This window comes from Podarcis melisellensis (genome assembly GCF_964234715.1).
Source record: "Podarcis melisellensis genome assembly, chromosome: 7".
NCBI classification, from domain to species: domain Eukaryota; kingdom Metazoa; phylum Chordata; class Lepidosauria; order Squamata; family Lacertidae; genus Podarcis; species Podarcis melisellensis.
The window spans coordinates 7,980,404-7,992,826 of NC_138539.1; the positions used below are offsets into that span (position 1 = coordinate 7,980,404).

The window sequence follows — 12,423 nt, forward strand, 5'->3', positions numbered from 1 at the left end:
CTAAAATGACAAAAGCAGGTTTAAGCCCAATTGCTGACTCTTTTTTTTTAAAGGATCTGCGAATGGTGCAATGCAAGTCACTTTGGGTTTTTCGCAGCAATGTCATAATATTGACACTGCTGCTACAAGTACAATTAAGAGCTAAGCACCAGCCTTGTAAATGCTCCTAGTTGCCAAGTGAATTGCTGCCAAGTGATAAAAATTCCACTCACACCATTGTCTCTGGGGCTGCATCCATGCAGCAGATTGAGCCAGCAGAAGGCTCTTCTCAATTAGCTACCAGGCTAAGTTGAAGGTGGTAGTATGAAGCCCTGTACAGTTTCAATTGGGATACCTTGAAGACCAGCTTATTCCTTATTGTTGTTGTTGTTTAGTCATGTCCGACTCTTCATGACCTCATGGATCAGAGCATGCCAGGCACTCCTGTCTTCCACTGCCTCCCGCAGCTTGGTCAAACTCATGTTCATAGCTTCGAGAACACTGTCCAACCATCTCGTCCCCTTCTCCTTGTGCCCTCCATCTTTCCCAACATCAGGGTCTTTTCCAGGGAGTCTTCTCTTCTCATGAGGTGGCCAAAGTATTGGAGCCTCAGCTTCAGGATCTGTCCCTCCAGTGAGCATTCAGGGCTGATTTCCTTCAGAATGGATCGGTTTGATCTTCTTGCAGTCCATGGGACTTTCAAGAGTGTCCTCCAGCATCGATTCTTTGGCGATCAGCCTTCTTTATGGTCCAGCCCTCACTTCCATACATCACTACTGGGAAAACCATAGCTTTAACTATATGGACATTTGTTGGCAAGGTGATGTCTCTCTTATTCCTTATAGGCCCAACCAATCACTGTGCTCCATAGGAGAGAGCCTCCTTCAGAAAGTCCATTCTACCCAATGTGAGAACAGGGCTTTTATTGTGGTGGCACCTATGCTTTGGAACAACCACCCTCTCCAGTACACGTCAGGAAGCTGTCGTCTCTGTTGATTTGTACTGCATTTTTTAAAAAAAGAGTTTTGTTTTACTGCTTGTGCATTTACTGCCTGGGGCTCCATTGAGAGGAAGCGGGTTATTAAATAAACAAACAAACAAATGCAATTATTTTAACTGTTTTTTTTTCTATATGTATTTGTTTCAAAGGTGTTTTATATGCAATTGTTTTAACTTTTTTGTAGATAGACAGAGAGGGATGCAGGTGGCACTATGGGTTAAACCACAGAGCCTAGGACTTGCTGATCAGATGGTCGGCGGTTCAAATCCCCGCAACGGGGTGAGCTCCCGTCAAATCCTGCTCCTGCCAACCTAGCAGTTCGAAAGTACATCAAAGTGCAAGTAGATAAATAGGTACCGCTCCGGCGGGAAGGTAAACGCCGTTTCCATGTGCTGCTCTGGTTCGCCACAAGCAGCTTAGTCATGCTGGCCACATGACCCGGAAGCTGTACGCCGGCACCCTCGGCCAATAAAGCGAGATGAGCGCTGCAACCCCAGAGTCTGTCACGACTGGACCTAATGGTCAGGGGTCCCTTTACCTTAGATAGACAGACAGATAGATATGCAACAGTGTTTTGTATGCTTTTATTCGCTTGAGAAGGCAATTTGAGATCCTTCATACAAAGCAGTCCATAAATGAAATTGTTATTAACAACAACAACCATTGCTTCTCCTTCCAGGCTGAGAGATGTCACGTCAATCCCCGTGATCAGCAGCCGCACTTTGGGGCTCCACTTCCACCCGGGGCGAGGGCTGCATCATCATGTGCCCGTCATGTTTGACTACTTCCACCTGTCGGCCATCTCTGTTACTCTGCACGCCTCTCTGGTGGCTCTGCACCAGCCCCTGATCAGGTGAGAGAAACAGGGTTCTTGTTGTTTTCATTTTCTGTATGTGTATTTCATGATCTTTGCTATGAGAGGTCAATTGTTCATATCTCATGTTATGTACTGAGCTTGGATCCTAGAATAATAGGCAGGTAGGAACCTAGAAGGCAGAAACCTGATTGGTCTGCAGGAGCCGCCCAATCCGGCTCCAGGAGGAAGTGAATCAGCAACCTGATTGGCCTGCAGGAACAGTCCAATCAGGCTCCAGGAGGGGAACTGACTCAGCCAATCACACGGGACACATTGTGTAAATAATGCATATATATAGCCAGAGGTTTGGGGGGAAAGCACTCACTCACTGTTTACCATGAGCTGAAATAAAGAGCATGAAATCTACACTCAACTCTGAGTATATTTCATCTCATTTGCTTTTTTTTTTTAAAAAAAGCTTACATAAAATAAAAACAATCCCAGCAACAGAACAACTAAAAACACAGAGACTTAGAATAGAATCATAGAATCATAGAGTTGGAAGAGACCACAAGGGCCATCGAGTCCAACCCCCTGCCAAGCAGGAAACACCATCAGAGCACTCCTGACATATGGTTGTCAAGCCTCTGCTTAAAGACCGCCAAAGAAGGAGACTCCACCACACTCCTTGGCAGAGTTATTATTATTATTTATTAAATTTGTATACCCTGCGTACAGGCATCCCTATGTATAATGTGTTGTGGTAATCTAACCACAGTTGCTGACCAAGGTTTGCCTTTTATAATCAGCTCTGTGGTGATGGCACTATCCAGACTGTGAAGTGGACAGCACTCTGTCCTCTTTTAGGGTTGCCATATTTCTAGAAGTAAAATTCAAAAGTAGTTGATTATTTTTTTAAGCAATCAACCTCAAAATCCTGGACACTATTTTCCCTGGTTATATCCTGGACATGTCCAGGAAATTCCAGACATATAGCAACCCCATCTTATTTAAGTCTAGTTGTTGGATGTGGCTTTACCAAGCGTTTTGCCACCCTATGGACCTCTCATGGAGGAGACCCACAAAGAAGGACCTTAGATGATGACTGCAGGGTCCAGGTCAGTGCACATGGGGGGTTCTTCTGAGGTCCAGCTCAAGACATTTTGTAGCCTAAGGCGAAGGTGAACATGGTGTCCCCTCCCTTCCGTGCACAGAACCTTGACAGGGCTAACTCCTACTTCCACACTAATCATGTAAGAATCATCCTCCACAAAGAGGAGCAGGCTAGCTTAGGGACCATGTAACACACTCCTGGCTGCTGGTCCCTATCCTCAACACACACTGCCTGAGGCAGCAGCCTCACCCTGTCTATTGGTAGGGCTGGTAAAAAATAAATAAAATTAAAGCGGATCCTGCAAGCCTCAAATCTGCCTGCCTGTGATCAAACGTTTCCTTGTTGTCTCTTGCCTGCTCACACACAGACTTGTTGTTCTTAATATTTGATCTAAATCTAGCCTCCCCCCCTAATTTGTAACCACTGTCTCTTGTCTTACCCTGAGCAAAGAGGGAGAATAGTAATCTCTTTGCTTTTTTCTGAACTCCTTTAAAATGCTTAACAAATGCCATATGCTGTTGATGACAAAGAGAGAAGAAAAGCTGAACTATTCCTGGAAAACTTGTTTGCTGCTACTGATCCTGTTAGCGGAGAATTTTTAACAAGCTTTGAAAAAGCCTGAAGGCTTTCCAGAGCACCACAGACCGAGATGAACCTTTGCTATGTCTCCCAACTCTCCAAGAACTGTCGTTTTAAAATAGCAACACAGGGATATTTTTTTAAAATGTATTTTTAGTGCAGAGAGGAAAGGATAGGTGAGAAAACTTTGAAATGTGTAATATTGTTGTTCCATATAGACACAGGTATTCCATTTTTGCTTCTTTGTTTAGCTTTGCCCGTCCAGGGAAGGGCTCGTGGCTTGGTAAAAACAGCCTGGAAACAGGACCAGATCTTACGGGGATGTCACTGGAAAACCTGGTGTTTGGAGCCGGTTACTGCAAACCTGTTGCTTCTGAGGTAGGGCATGGTTATTGTTTGTGGTGATATTAGATGCACAGTTTTAAGGGATGGAGATGGGCCTTAGGCAGGATCACCAGGCTGATAAGAGAGAGGTGAGTTTATTTTATCCCTACTCCCACCGATAAAATCTGTCGTGACTTTTGCCCACTGGGAACGGAAGCACAGAAAGCAAGGAGAATATCTGCAGGTAGAGGCAGAGCCAACTGCTTCTAGACTTGCCCACAACCCTCTCTTCTCTGCTGAATTCTATACGGGCAACATTGAGGTTACAGAAGAGGAAACTGGCCTTCTAAGGCAGAAAACTGTTTACAAAATCCTTCCCTTGTAACCATTTTGTCAAAAAAGGACCGGTGATGCCAAATGTTACTTGGGGAAACAACAGGGGTATTAATATATTCACAGTCATGCTTCTTAAACTCCTGCTCTGTTGGGATGGTGTTGTCGATCCCGTCTGTTATACAAAGTGCTCACCCCTTAACCAAGAAGAAGAAGAAGAGGAAGAGGAGGAGTTTGAATTTGATATCCTGCTTTATCACCACCCGAAGGAGTCTCAAAGCGGCTAACATTCTCCTTTCCCTTCCTCCCCCACAACAAACACTCTGTGAGGTGAGTGGGGCTGAGGGACTTCAGAGAAGTGTGACTGGCTCAAGGTCACCCAGCAGCTGCATGTGGAGGAGCGGGGAAGCAAACCCAGTTCACCAGATTACGAGTCCACCGCTCTTAACCACTACACCACACTGGCTGCACTGAAACCGTCTACAGAGGAGCAGATCTGAGATGCTGGTTGCTCAAATCCCAAAAGGCTAGTAGAAGAAACAGAGCATGCAGATGTTTTACTTACCTTGCCTTTAGTACTGACTAGCAAGGGAAAATGCAGTGTTTTGTGAAGCAAAATACTCTTCCTGTATCATCAGAACAGTGGTGCTATTTTGAACAGTGACAGCATTCCTGGGTGGAAAATTTCCTCCAAATATGAATGTGGAATACCAGAATTGTAGAATTGGAAGGGATCCAGAGGTTCAACTCCCAGTTAGGTGTTCCCTTATTGCCTCTTTTCGTGTCTTGGCTGCAGCTCCCTCCTTGCATCCTTTAGTCAAGCAGTCTGCAACCTAAGGCCCATGGACCCTTGGTGCCTGCTTGGGGACCCCCACCACCTGCTTGGTCAGCTACCGTGTGCCACGTTAAACTGGTGCAGAGCAGAGCAGGGACCACCTTCCGTGACACTGGCCGGCTTCCCAATGGCTGCAGGAAGCTCCTGCAGCCAATGGGAAGCTGTGCATGCCTCCTCCACGCCAGAAGGAGACCAGAAATAGTGTTTGCGCATGCATGCATGCTCGCGCACTCTGGCCCATTGCGGTGTCTGCGGGACCGTGAACTGGCCCAAGCCACAGAAACTTTGGCGGCCCCTGCTGTAGTCTGTTATCACGAGATTGGGCACTGCTTTCCTTTTGTGTGAAAACAGAGGCAAAGTAGGTGTTGCGTGGTTCCATCTTGTTTTCGTCGTAGCATTTCTGTGCCTTCTTCACGCAGAGGTCCTGCAACTTGCTTGGTCTTCCTGTTGCTTCAAACATAGCTGACGAACAGGTCGGCTACGCCAGATCAATTTTTATTTCCCCCAGTTTCCATTGCTTATTCCAGCGATGATCTGTTTTGCTTTTCAGCTTGCTGAGACAGTGTCGATTACAGAGATAATTGAGATAATGAGCTTGTTTATCAACAGTAGATAGTTTGCTTGGTTAATGTTTATTGCTGCTTTTCTTCCCCCATTTTATGAGCTTAGGAAAAAGTGGTTGCTAAATGCAGTTTGCTGACTTTGGAGATAACAATGCAGAGAGAGTCAATGTGGAAGAGAAGTCCATGCCACCCATGATTTAAAGCGAGCTGTCCAAATTCTCAGTTCCCTGCCTTATATGTGGGTTGGAAATCAATGAACACTTGGGGTCTTCGCCAACTAAGTTCTACTCAAAATAGACCCAACGAAATTAATTGACCGAATTCAATCATATTCATTAATTCCATTGGGTCTGCACTGAGTAGGGCGAGCACTGGGCACCACCCTCAGATTGCACACTTCTCTGTATGATGCATACAAAATTTTATACGTATTTTTAAAACAACAAACAAACAAACAAACAAACATGGGCTTTCAAAGCCATACAGCCAAGCTGAATGGGATCAGGATCCAGCCTAAGTTCCCCCTCTCTGCTCCCTCCACTTCCACTTCCCCAGAACACTCCTTTTGGGGGAGTTACAGCCACATTCACCTGAGCCCAACTGAGCTGGGATGAGAAATTTACCCTGGCATATTCAGCTGCATTGGCGTTGAGGACTTAACACCAGCTGAGCATGTCCGAGCTGGGAATCAGTTGGTTGAGCCAGAGAACCTGCAGCATCCATTATATTGTAAGTCACCCGGTGATCCTCGGATGAAGGTCGGTATAGATATTTAATAAACGAATAATCCTAAACTGCTCATCTTGCCATATGATTGCCTGCAACATATTTTCCATTATTACCACCTAAAATTCTGAAGTGCATTCCCATCCCCTCTTTTTTAAAAAAGAAAGAATAATGGGAAATGTAGCTTATTCCTCACAGAGCCCCCCTAACAAACTACACCCTTTGGAGGGGTGTACTTTAACTGTGCTTTAAATCTATGATGTGTGGGAAGCCTGAGATGCATTACTCATTCTGCATCACAAAGCTGTTTATTTTAACGCCCTCTGTTGTGTTTTGGGTCAGTTGAGGGTAATGTGCTTGAAGAAGCTTCAGTTTATCTGTAGAACATTCTGCGGGCACTTTGTCTTAGACGTGTGCTTTGGCTGATGCTTAGATTCATATTTAGGCCACCTATTTCCGATCAGAGCATATTTTTGACATTATTATTAGGCAGCATGGATGATCTGCCTCATACTGTGTAGGAAGAGCCTATGGCTTACCACGATGAAGAACATCCCCTGGCCAAGTAAGGAACAATGACACAGTTGGAACATTTCAGACATTCTCCTTCTCCAAACAATTTTGTGTGCCAAATTGTTCTCATTGTGGGAATGTTCAGGGAGGCAGGAGAGGATATATGGTAATTCTCCTTTTATTCCCTCCTAAAAAGAGAGACACAACACAGTCTTGTATAAAAGTATAAAATAGTTTACTCACAGTTTCATTTAGTTCACAAAAAGGATCCCTGAAGGCAGACTTAAGTTACAAAATATATAGACCTAGAATCTATCCCATAAAGAGATAGTTCCTTTGTCCTTTCTTGGCTGGAAACCAAGAGGGCATCTCAGGCTGATGCTTCTTCGATGAAAGCAAAATGGAGAAGAGAGAGGTGTGGTGGCCACTCCTGTGCTTTTGTTACCTGCACAGGTAAAGTCACACCCACTTCTGGTCCCATGTAGAGGAAGTTTGTCCCAGCATAGGAGGAAACAGAAAGTTTATCTACTGGCTGGACAAACGTCCCTCTTCATGTCTAAACATGTCCACCCTGGGAATGTTGTATTTGACTGCTCTGTGTTTCACACCCCACACTCATCTCATCCATCTCTACATTTAAAGCCTACTTATACCACTTTTTAAGTCATGGCTTCCCCTAAATAATCCTGGGAAATGAAGTTTTGGGTTTTTTTAAGGGTATCTACAAGTTCCAGAATCCTTAACAAACTACATAAGGATTTTGTTTAAGTTGGCACCCCTAGCTCCAAATTTGCTGGTGGGGGTCCGGACTGCCCCAACACACACACACACACACACCAGCCCCTTCTGACAACAACCAGCCACCAGTTTCTGGAACGCCCACGGCTGGAATTTCAGCCGCAGTTGGGCTGCAGAAGCTGATGGGAATGGGAGGTTGGGTTAAAAATGGAACAGCAGAACCAAGCAATGGCGCCCGGGTAAGATACCAGACAGCATAGGAGCCTAGGGTCCGAGGTCCCATCTCCCCCCCCTAAAATATTTGAGAGGGAGCCCCCACCCAAGTTGTCATTCAAATAGTGTGTGTGGACCATGTCATGTGATTGATTATGTAGGGCAGGGCTTACCCCCCCCCCCTCAATATTTTATTCAAGTTTCCATACCTGCCAGAGGGGAAATACAGAGATCTCAGAAGAACCCGATGTTGATGGTTAAAAACATGTGCATGCACGCAAAATAATAATAATAATAATAATAATAATAATAATAATAATAATAATAATAATAATAAAAAAAACAAACTACATAAGGGGGGCATTAAAAAACATTCCATACAAACAACACAGAACGTAAGATGGGACATGGGCTGAGAGATCAAGGAAATGCCCTGTGTAAATTATAGAAACATCAACTTTCACATAGCGTTGGAAAGGATCCTGAGTCATTTAGCTCAGCTTCATGCAATGCAGGAGTAAGTGTGTAGCCCCAAAGACTTGTCTCAAGTGGAACTTGCTTCTCTTCGCTGCACAATCTCTTCCACATTTGAGAAGAAGTGCCCTTTCACACTGCGCAAAACAGATGGCACTCTTTCGCCACTGATAAATGTCCTCTGAAGTTTTCTCTCCCAGCCGTCCAGCTGATTCCCGGATGCTGGTACAAATGTCTCTAGTGATTTGACCAGCTTGATATCTGAGAAGGAGAAAGTCCTCGCTGCTGTCTTCATTTGCGAATGGAGACGGGTTTCAATCAATCCTCCTCCTTCTTGCTTCCCCTGCTTTGATTCTGCACAAGGGAGCTTGGCACGCTGCTGTTTTTGACAAGACGTCAAAGGTTCTTTGTTCAGCGCTCCTGACTTCTCGCTGTGCAGAATAATTAAATGTCAGGAGCAGAAAGCTGTACCAGTCCAATTTCCCTAGCTCTTGCAAAATGACATGCCGGACACAGGTTTCATTATTTCATTTTAATTTTGAGTGTGTGCTTTCTGCTTTTCTGGCTTACTGCCCATCAGGATACTTCTAATTCATGCAGAGGCTTAAAAAAAAATGAGGAAATGGCTTTAGGTGGTCCTTCCTTCCCCTTTTCAAATGACAAAGGGGAATCTTAGGAGGGGCATTCAAACATTTTTATCCTCACAAAGTATAGGCTAGGCACTTGCACTTCAAGAGAGATGAAGCTGACTTGGCCATTTATCTTAGCAGGATTGCAATTTTAATCAAATAGGCCCACAGAGTTTGCATTTGTGAGTTTGATTTATCCCCGCAGCTTCTGAAGGTGGCAAAGTGAGTCAGACTGTTTTGCATACCATTCTGAATGGTTAACAGAAAAGGAAAGGTTACATTGGCAAGTCACTTTCCACAGGTGGAAGATGATGATGGCAGTGATTTACCAATAAATAAATATTATTTGGGGGGACAGGCCTATGACTAGATTTCTAAGGAAGAACAATTTAGGATGCAGCATATCTCTGGCTCAAATGGCTGGTGCCCAGCTCAGCAGACATTAAACCCTCAACCCCAGTATATGCTGGCATAATTTGCACATTCTGGCTCTGCCAGCTGAGACTAAAGAAAGGTAAAGGTAAAGGACCCCTGACAGTTAACTCCAGTTGCAGACGACTCTGGGGTGGCGACGCTCATCTCACTTTACAGGCTGAGGGAGCCAGCGTTTGTCTGCAGACAGTTTTTCCGGGTCATGTGGCCAGCACGACTAAGCCGCTTCTGGCACAATGGAACAACGAAACCAGAGCAGCGCACAGAAATGCCGTTTACCTTCCCACCGGAGTGGTACCTATTTATCTACTTGCACTTTTTGGTGTGTTTTCGAACTGGTAGGTTGGCAGGAGCTGGGATCGAGCAATGAGAGCTCACCCCGTTGCTGGTATTCAAACCGCCGACCTTCTGATCAGCAAGCCCAAGAGGCTCAGTGGTTTAGACTACAGTGCCACCCGCGTGCCAACTGAGACTAGGCTGGAGTAAATCCCCAAAGAGAGTCATTTTGGGGGCATGGCATCAGAGATGGAGGACTTAGGCTGGATTCTAATCCCATTTAGCTCAGTCTCATGACCTGGAAACCTGACATAGAAGACTGTTTCAAAGGCTTGTTTTCTTTCTGCTATGCTTAGGCAGAACAGCAGCTGACTGCTGAACGGTATTTGACCCTGGTGTAAATTTACGCCATCTTAACGTACAGAGACCTGCTTTACCTCAGCTTCTTCTGCATACTGATTTATCATTTGCACCCCTTTCAGGAAAAGAGGGACCAGAATACTGCAATGCCCCTAATCTCATAACGCTTAATCTGGACTTCTAAAATGTCCTATACATTGGGCCTGCCCTTGGAAACTTTGGGGGAATTGTCACTGTAGGAGAATGGAAGTAAGGCTGAACTTTAAAATGATTGCAAAAGGAAGTACTATTGTTATTGTTTGAGACAGGCATCAAACTAGCACAAAACCTCCCAGCAAACTGAAAGGGGCTAATGTCTAGTTTGATGTCTAGCTTTCATTCCTAATTATTACTGCAAATGGCTGAGAAGGAAGAGTCATCTGACATTGTAATATCTCTATTTCCATAATATATATATATATATATATATATTTAAGCCTCTAATACTAACCCTATGAATTCCCTTTCCTGTATCAGAATTAACACAAGCTGATCATAGAATCATAGAATTGTCATCTAGTCCTACCTCGTGCAGTACAGGAACCACAGCTAAATGCTAACAACCACCATGTCCTATGTCCCAAGTCTAAGTTTGGGTGCAAGACATGATAAAGAATTGTTTGTTTTAGTTACGTTATTATATAGCTTTCATGGGGGGTGAAAGGGCCCCATCCTTTCTGTAAGAATTATATACACTTAAAATTATATACCACCCCCCCTCCTGAAAGCAATGCAATAATGTCACAAAAACAAACAGTGAGGTAGAATTTAAAATAATGTGTCTAATAAGGTTATTACCTGCCATCAACTCTACTGAGTTAAGAGCTTAGACACATGCATTATATGTGCAATTATACATAGACCACATTCTGAATTAGAACGATTAGAATTCCAGGGATGTGTGTGTGCAGATATGAAATGCTTTTAACTCTTTCTTTGATCAGAACTGAAAAGTTCAGCTTTAAAAACTTTTAGGTTTGGTAGGAATTGATCAATTTTGTTCCTCCAAAACTCTAGAGTAGATTGTGGGTTCCTTAGTCCTCCTCAGGTACGCCCAGGGAGGTGAGGTCCGTCAGCCAAGAAGAGATGAAGATTTCTGGCTCAGAAACTAACAGCCCAATATTCTCCCTGGTGCCACTAAATGCAAAGCCTTCTCATGCCTGCTCAGAAGTAAAATCTCATTAGAGAGACTTCATTACATAACGGCATGAAACACTGAAAAATATTGGCCATGGGGTGGGTGGCTGTTGCAGCCTGTCATGCCAGGCTTCCCCCCCCCCCTGCCGCCTGCCCGCCCTGGAGCAATGCCAGGCCTAGCTGGCCTGTTGTCAGGGCCATCTTAAGCATATCCGGAGTCATGGTGCAAAGATTCCCTCCGATGCCCCCACCCCCCGTTTCCCAGAGTTGTTGACCTTTTCCCAATCCTCTGTGGGGATCACTATCTTCCAGCGGGGGCTTGGAAGGAAGCCAGCCATATAGTTGGCAGGGCGCAGCTTCCATCCTAAGCTCCTGTGGGGATAGTTCTCCTCCCGCGGAGGCTTAGGAGACAAGCTGCATGCCTGCCAGCCATATGGTTGACGGGGCACAGGTGGCGGACGTGCAGGAGGGAAAGGGGAGGCCACCAGCAAAGCTACGCAGCTCCCCCACTCGCTGGGGCGCCCCTGAGAGGCTGGTGCCCTGGCACAACAGACCAGTAAGCCCAGTAGGAAAGACGGCTCTGCCTGCTGTGGGGTTGATTTGAATCCTGGCCAATCCAGCTGGGCCAGGAGGGAGGGGCTTGAGGAGGTACTAAAGGCTGGCTGCAGCCGACCCCAGGGGCCACTGTCGGCCGGAGAACAACCGTACCTACACCAGCTCCCATTCAATTACACTGTGGCTTTATGTATGCTAACTTTCCCCCGCCCCCCTTCTAGCACTCTGTGCTCGTTGGCTTTAAAGTGGTTCAATAATGGTTGCCGTTTTCAGAGCCAGGAAGCAATTTCTCCTCCAAACAGATTGGCAATGCGCACATCTTTGGCAGATAAGGCATTGCGTGGAATCCTTCTTGTCTAACAACATGTGGTGGTTGAAGTGGAGCATCGCCCCCAACTTAGAATTGTGCAATAACAGGATACCCTGTTAGAGGGGTCTAGTAGGACCATAAAGAAGGCTGGTTGCCGAAGAATTGGTGCTTTGAATTATGGTGCTAGAGGAGACTCTTGAGAGTCCCATGGACTGCAAGAAGATCAAACCTATCCATTCTGAAGGAAATCAGCCCTGAGTGCTCACTGGAAGGACAGATCCTGAAGCTGAGGCTCCAATACTTTGGCCACCTCATGAGAAGAGAAGACCCCCTGGAAAAGACCCTGATGTTGGGAATGATGGAGGGCACAAGGAGAAGGGGACAACAGAGAGGTAGGAGGTTTCTATTCCAAAGCCAAGGTGTGTGGCAGATGGGCCATAGAGCTTCCTTCAGCAACTTGGGAGAGTAGACCTGCAGCTTGCGGGTGACCCACTAATC

General features: G+C 45.5%; 1 protein-coding gene across 1 annotated transcript in view; it reads left to right on the forward strand.

The window, feature by feature from the left end:
• Nucleotides 1–12,423, forward strand: part of FAM135B (family with sequence similarity 135 member B) — an 86,432-nt gene that overhangs the window by 33,166 nt on the left and 40,843 nt on the right. Inside the window, exons 5-6 of the mRNA XM_081918650.1 lie at nt 1,659–1,832; nt 3,720–3,846. Of these exons, the coding sequence (XP_081774776.1) occupies nt 1,659–1,832; nt 3,720–3,846 (301 nt within the window). The remainder of the gene's footprint in view (nt 1–1,658; nt 1,833–3,719; nt 3,847–12,423) is intronic.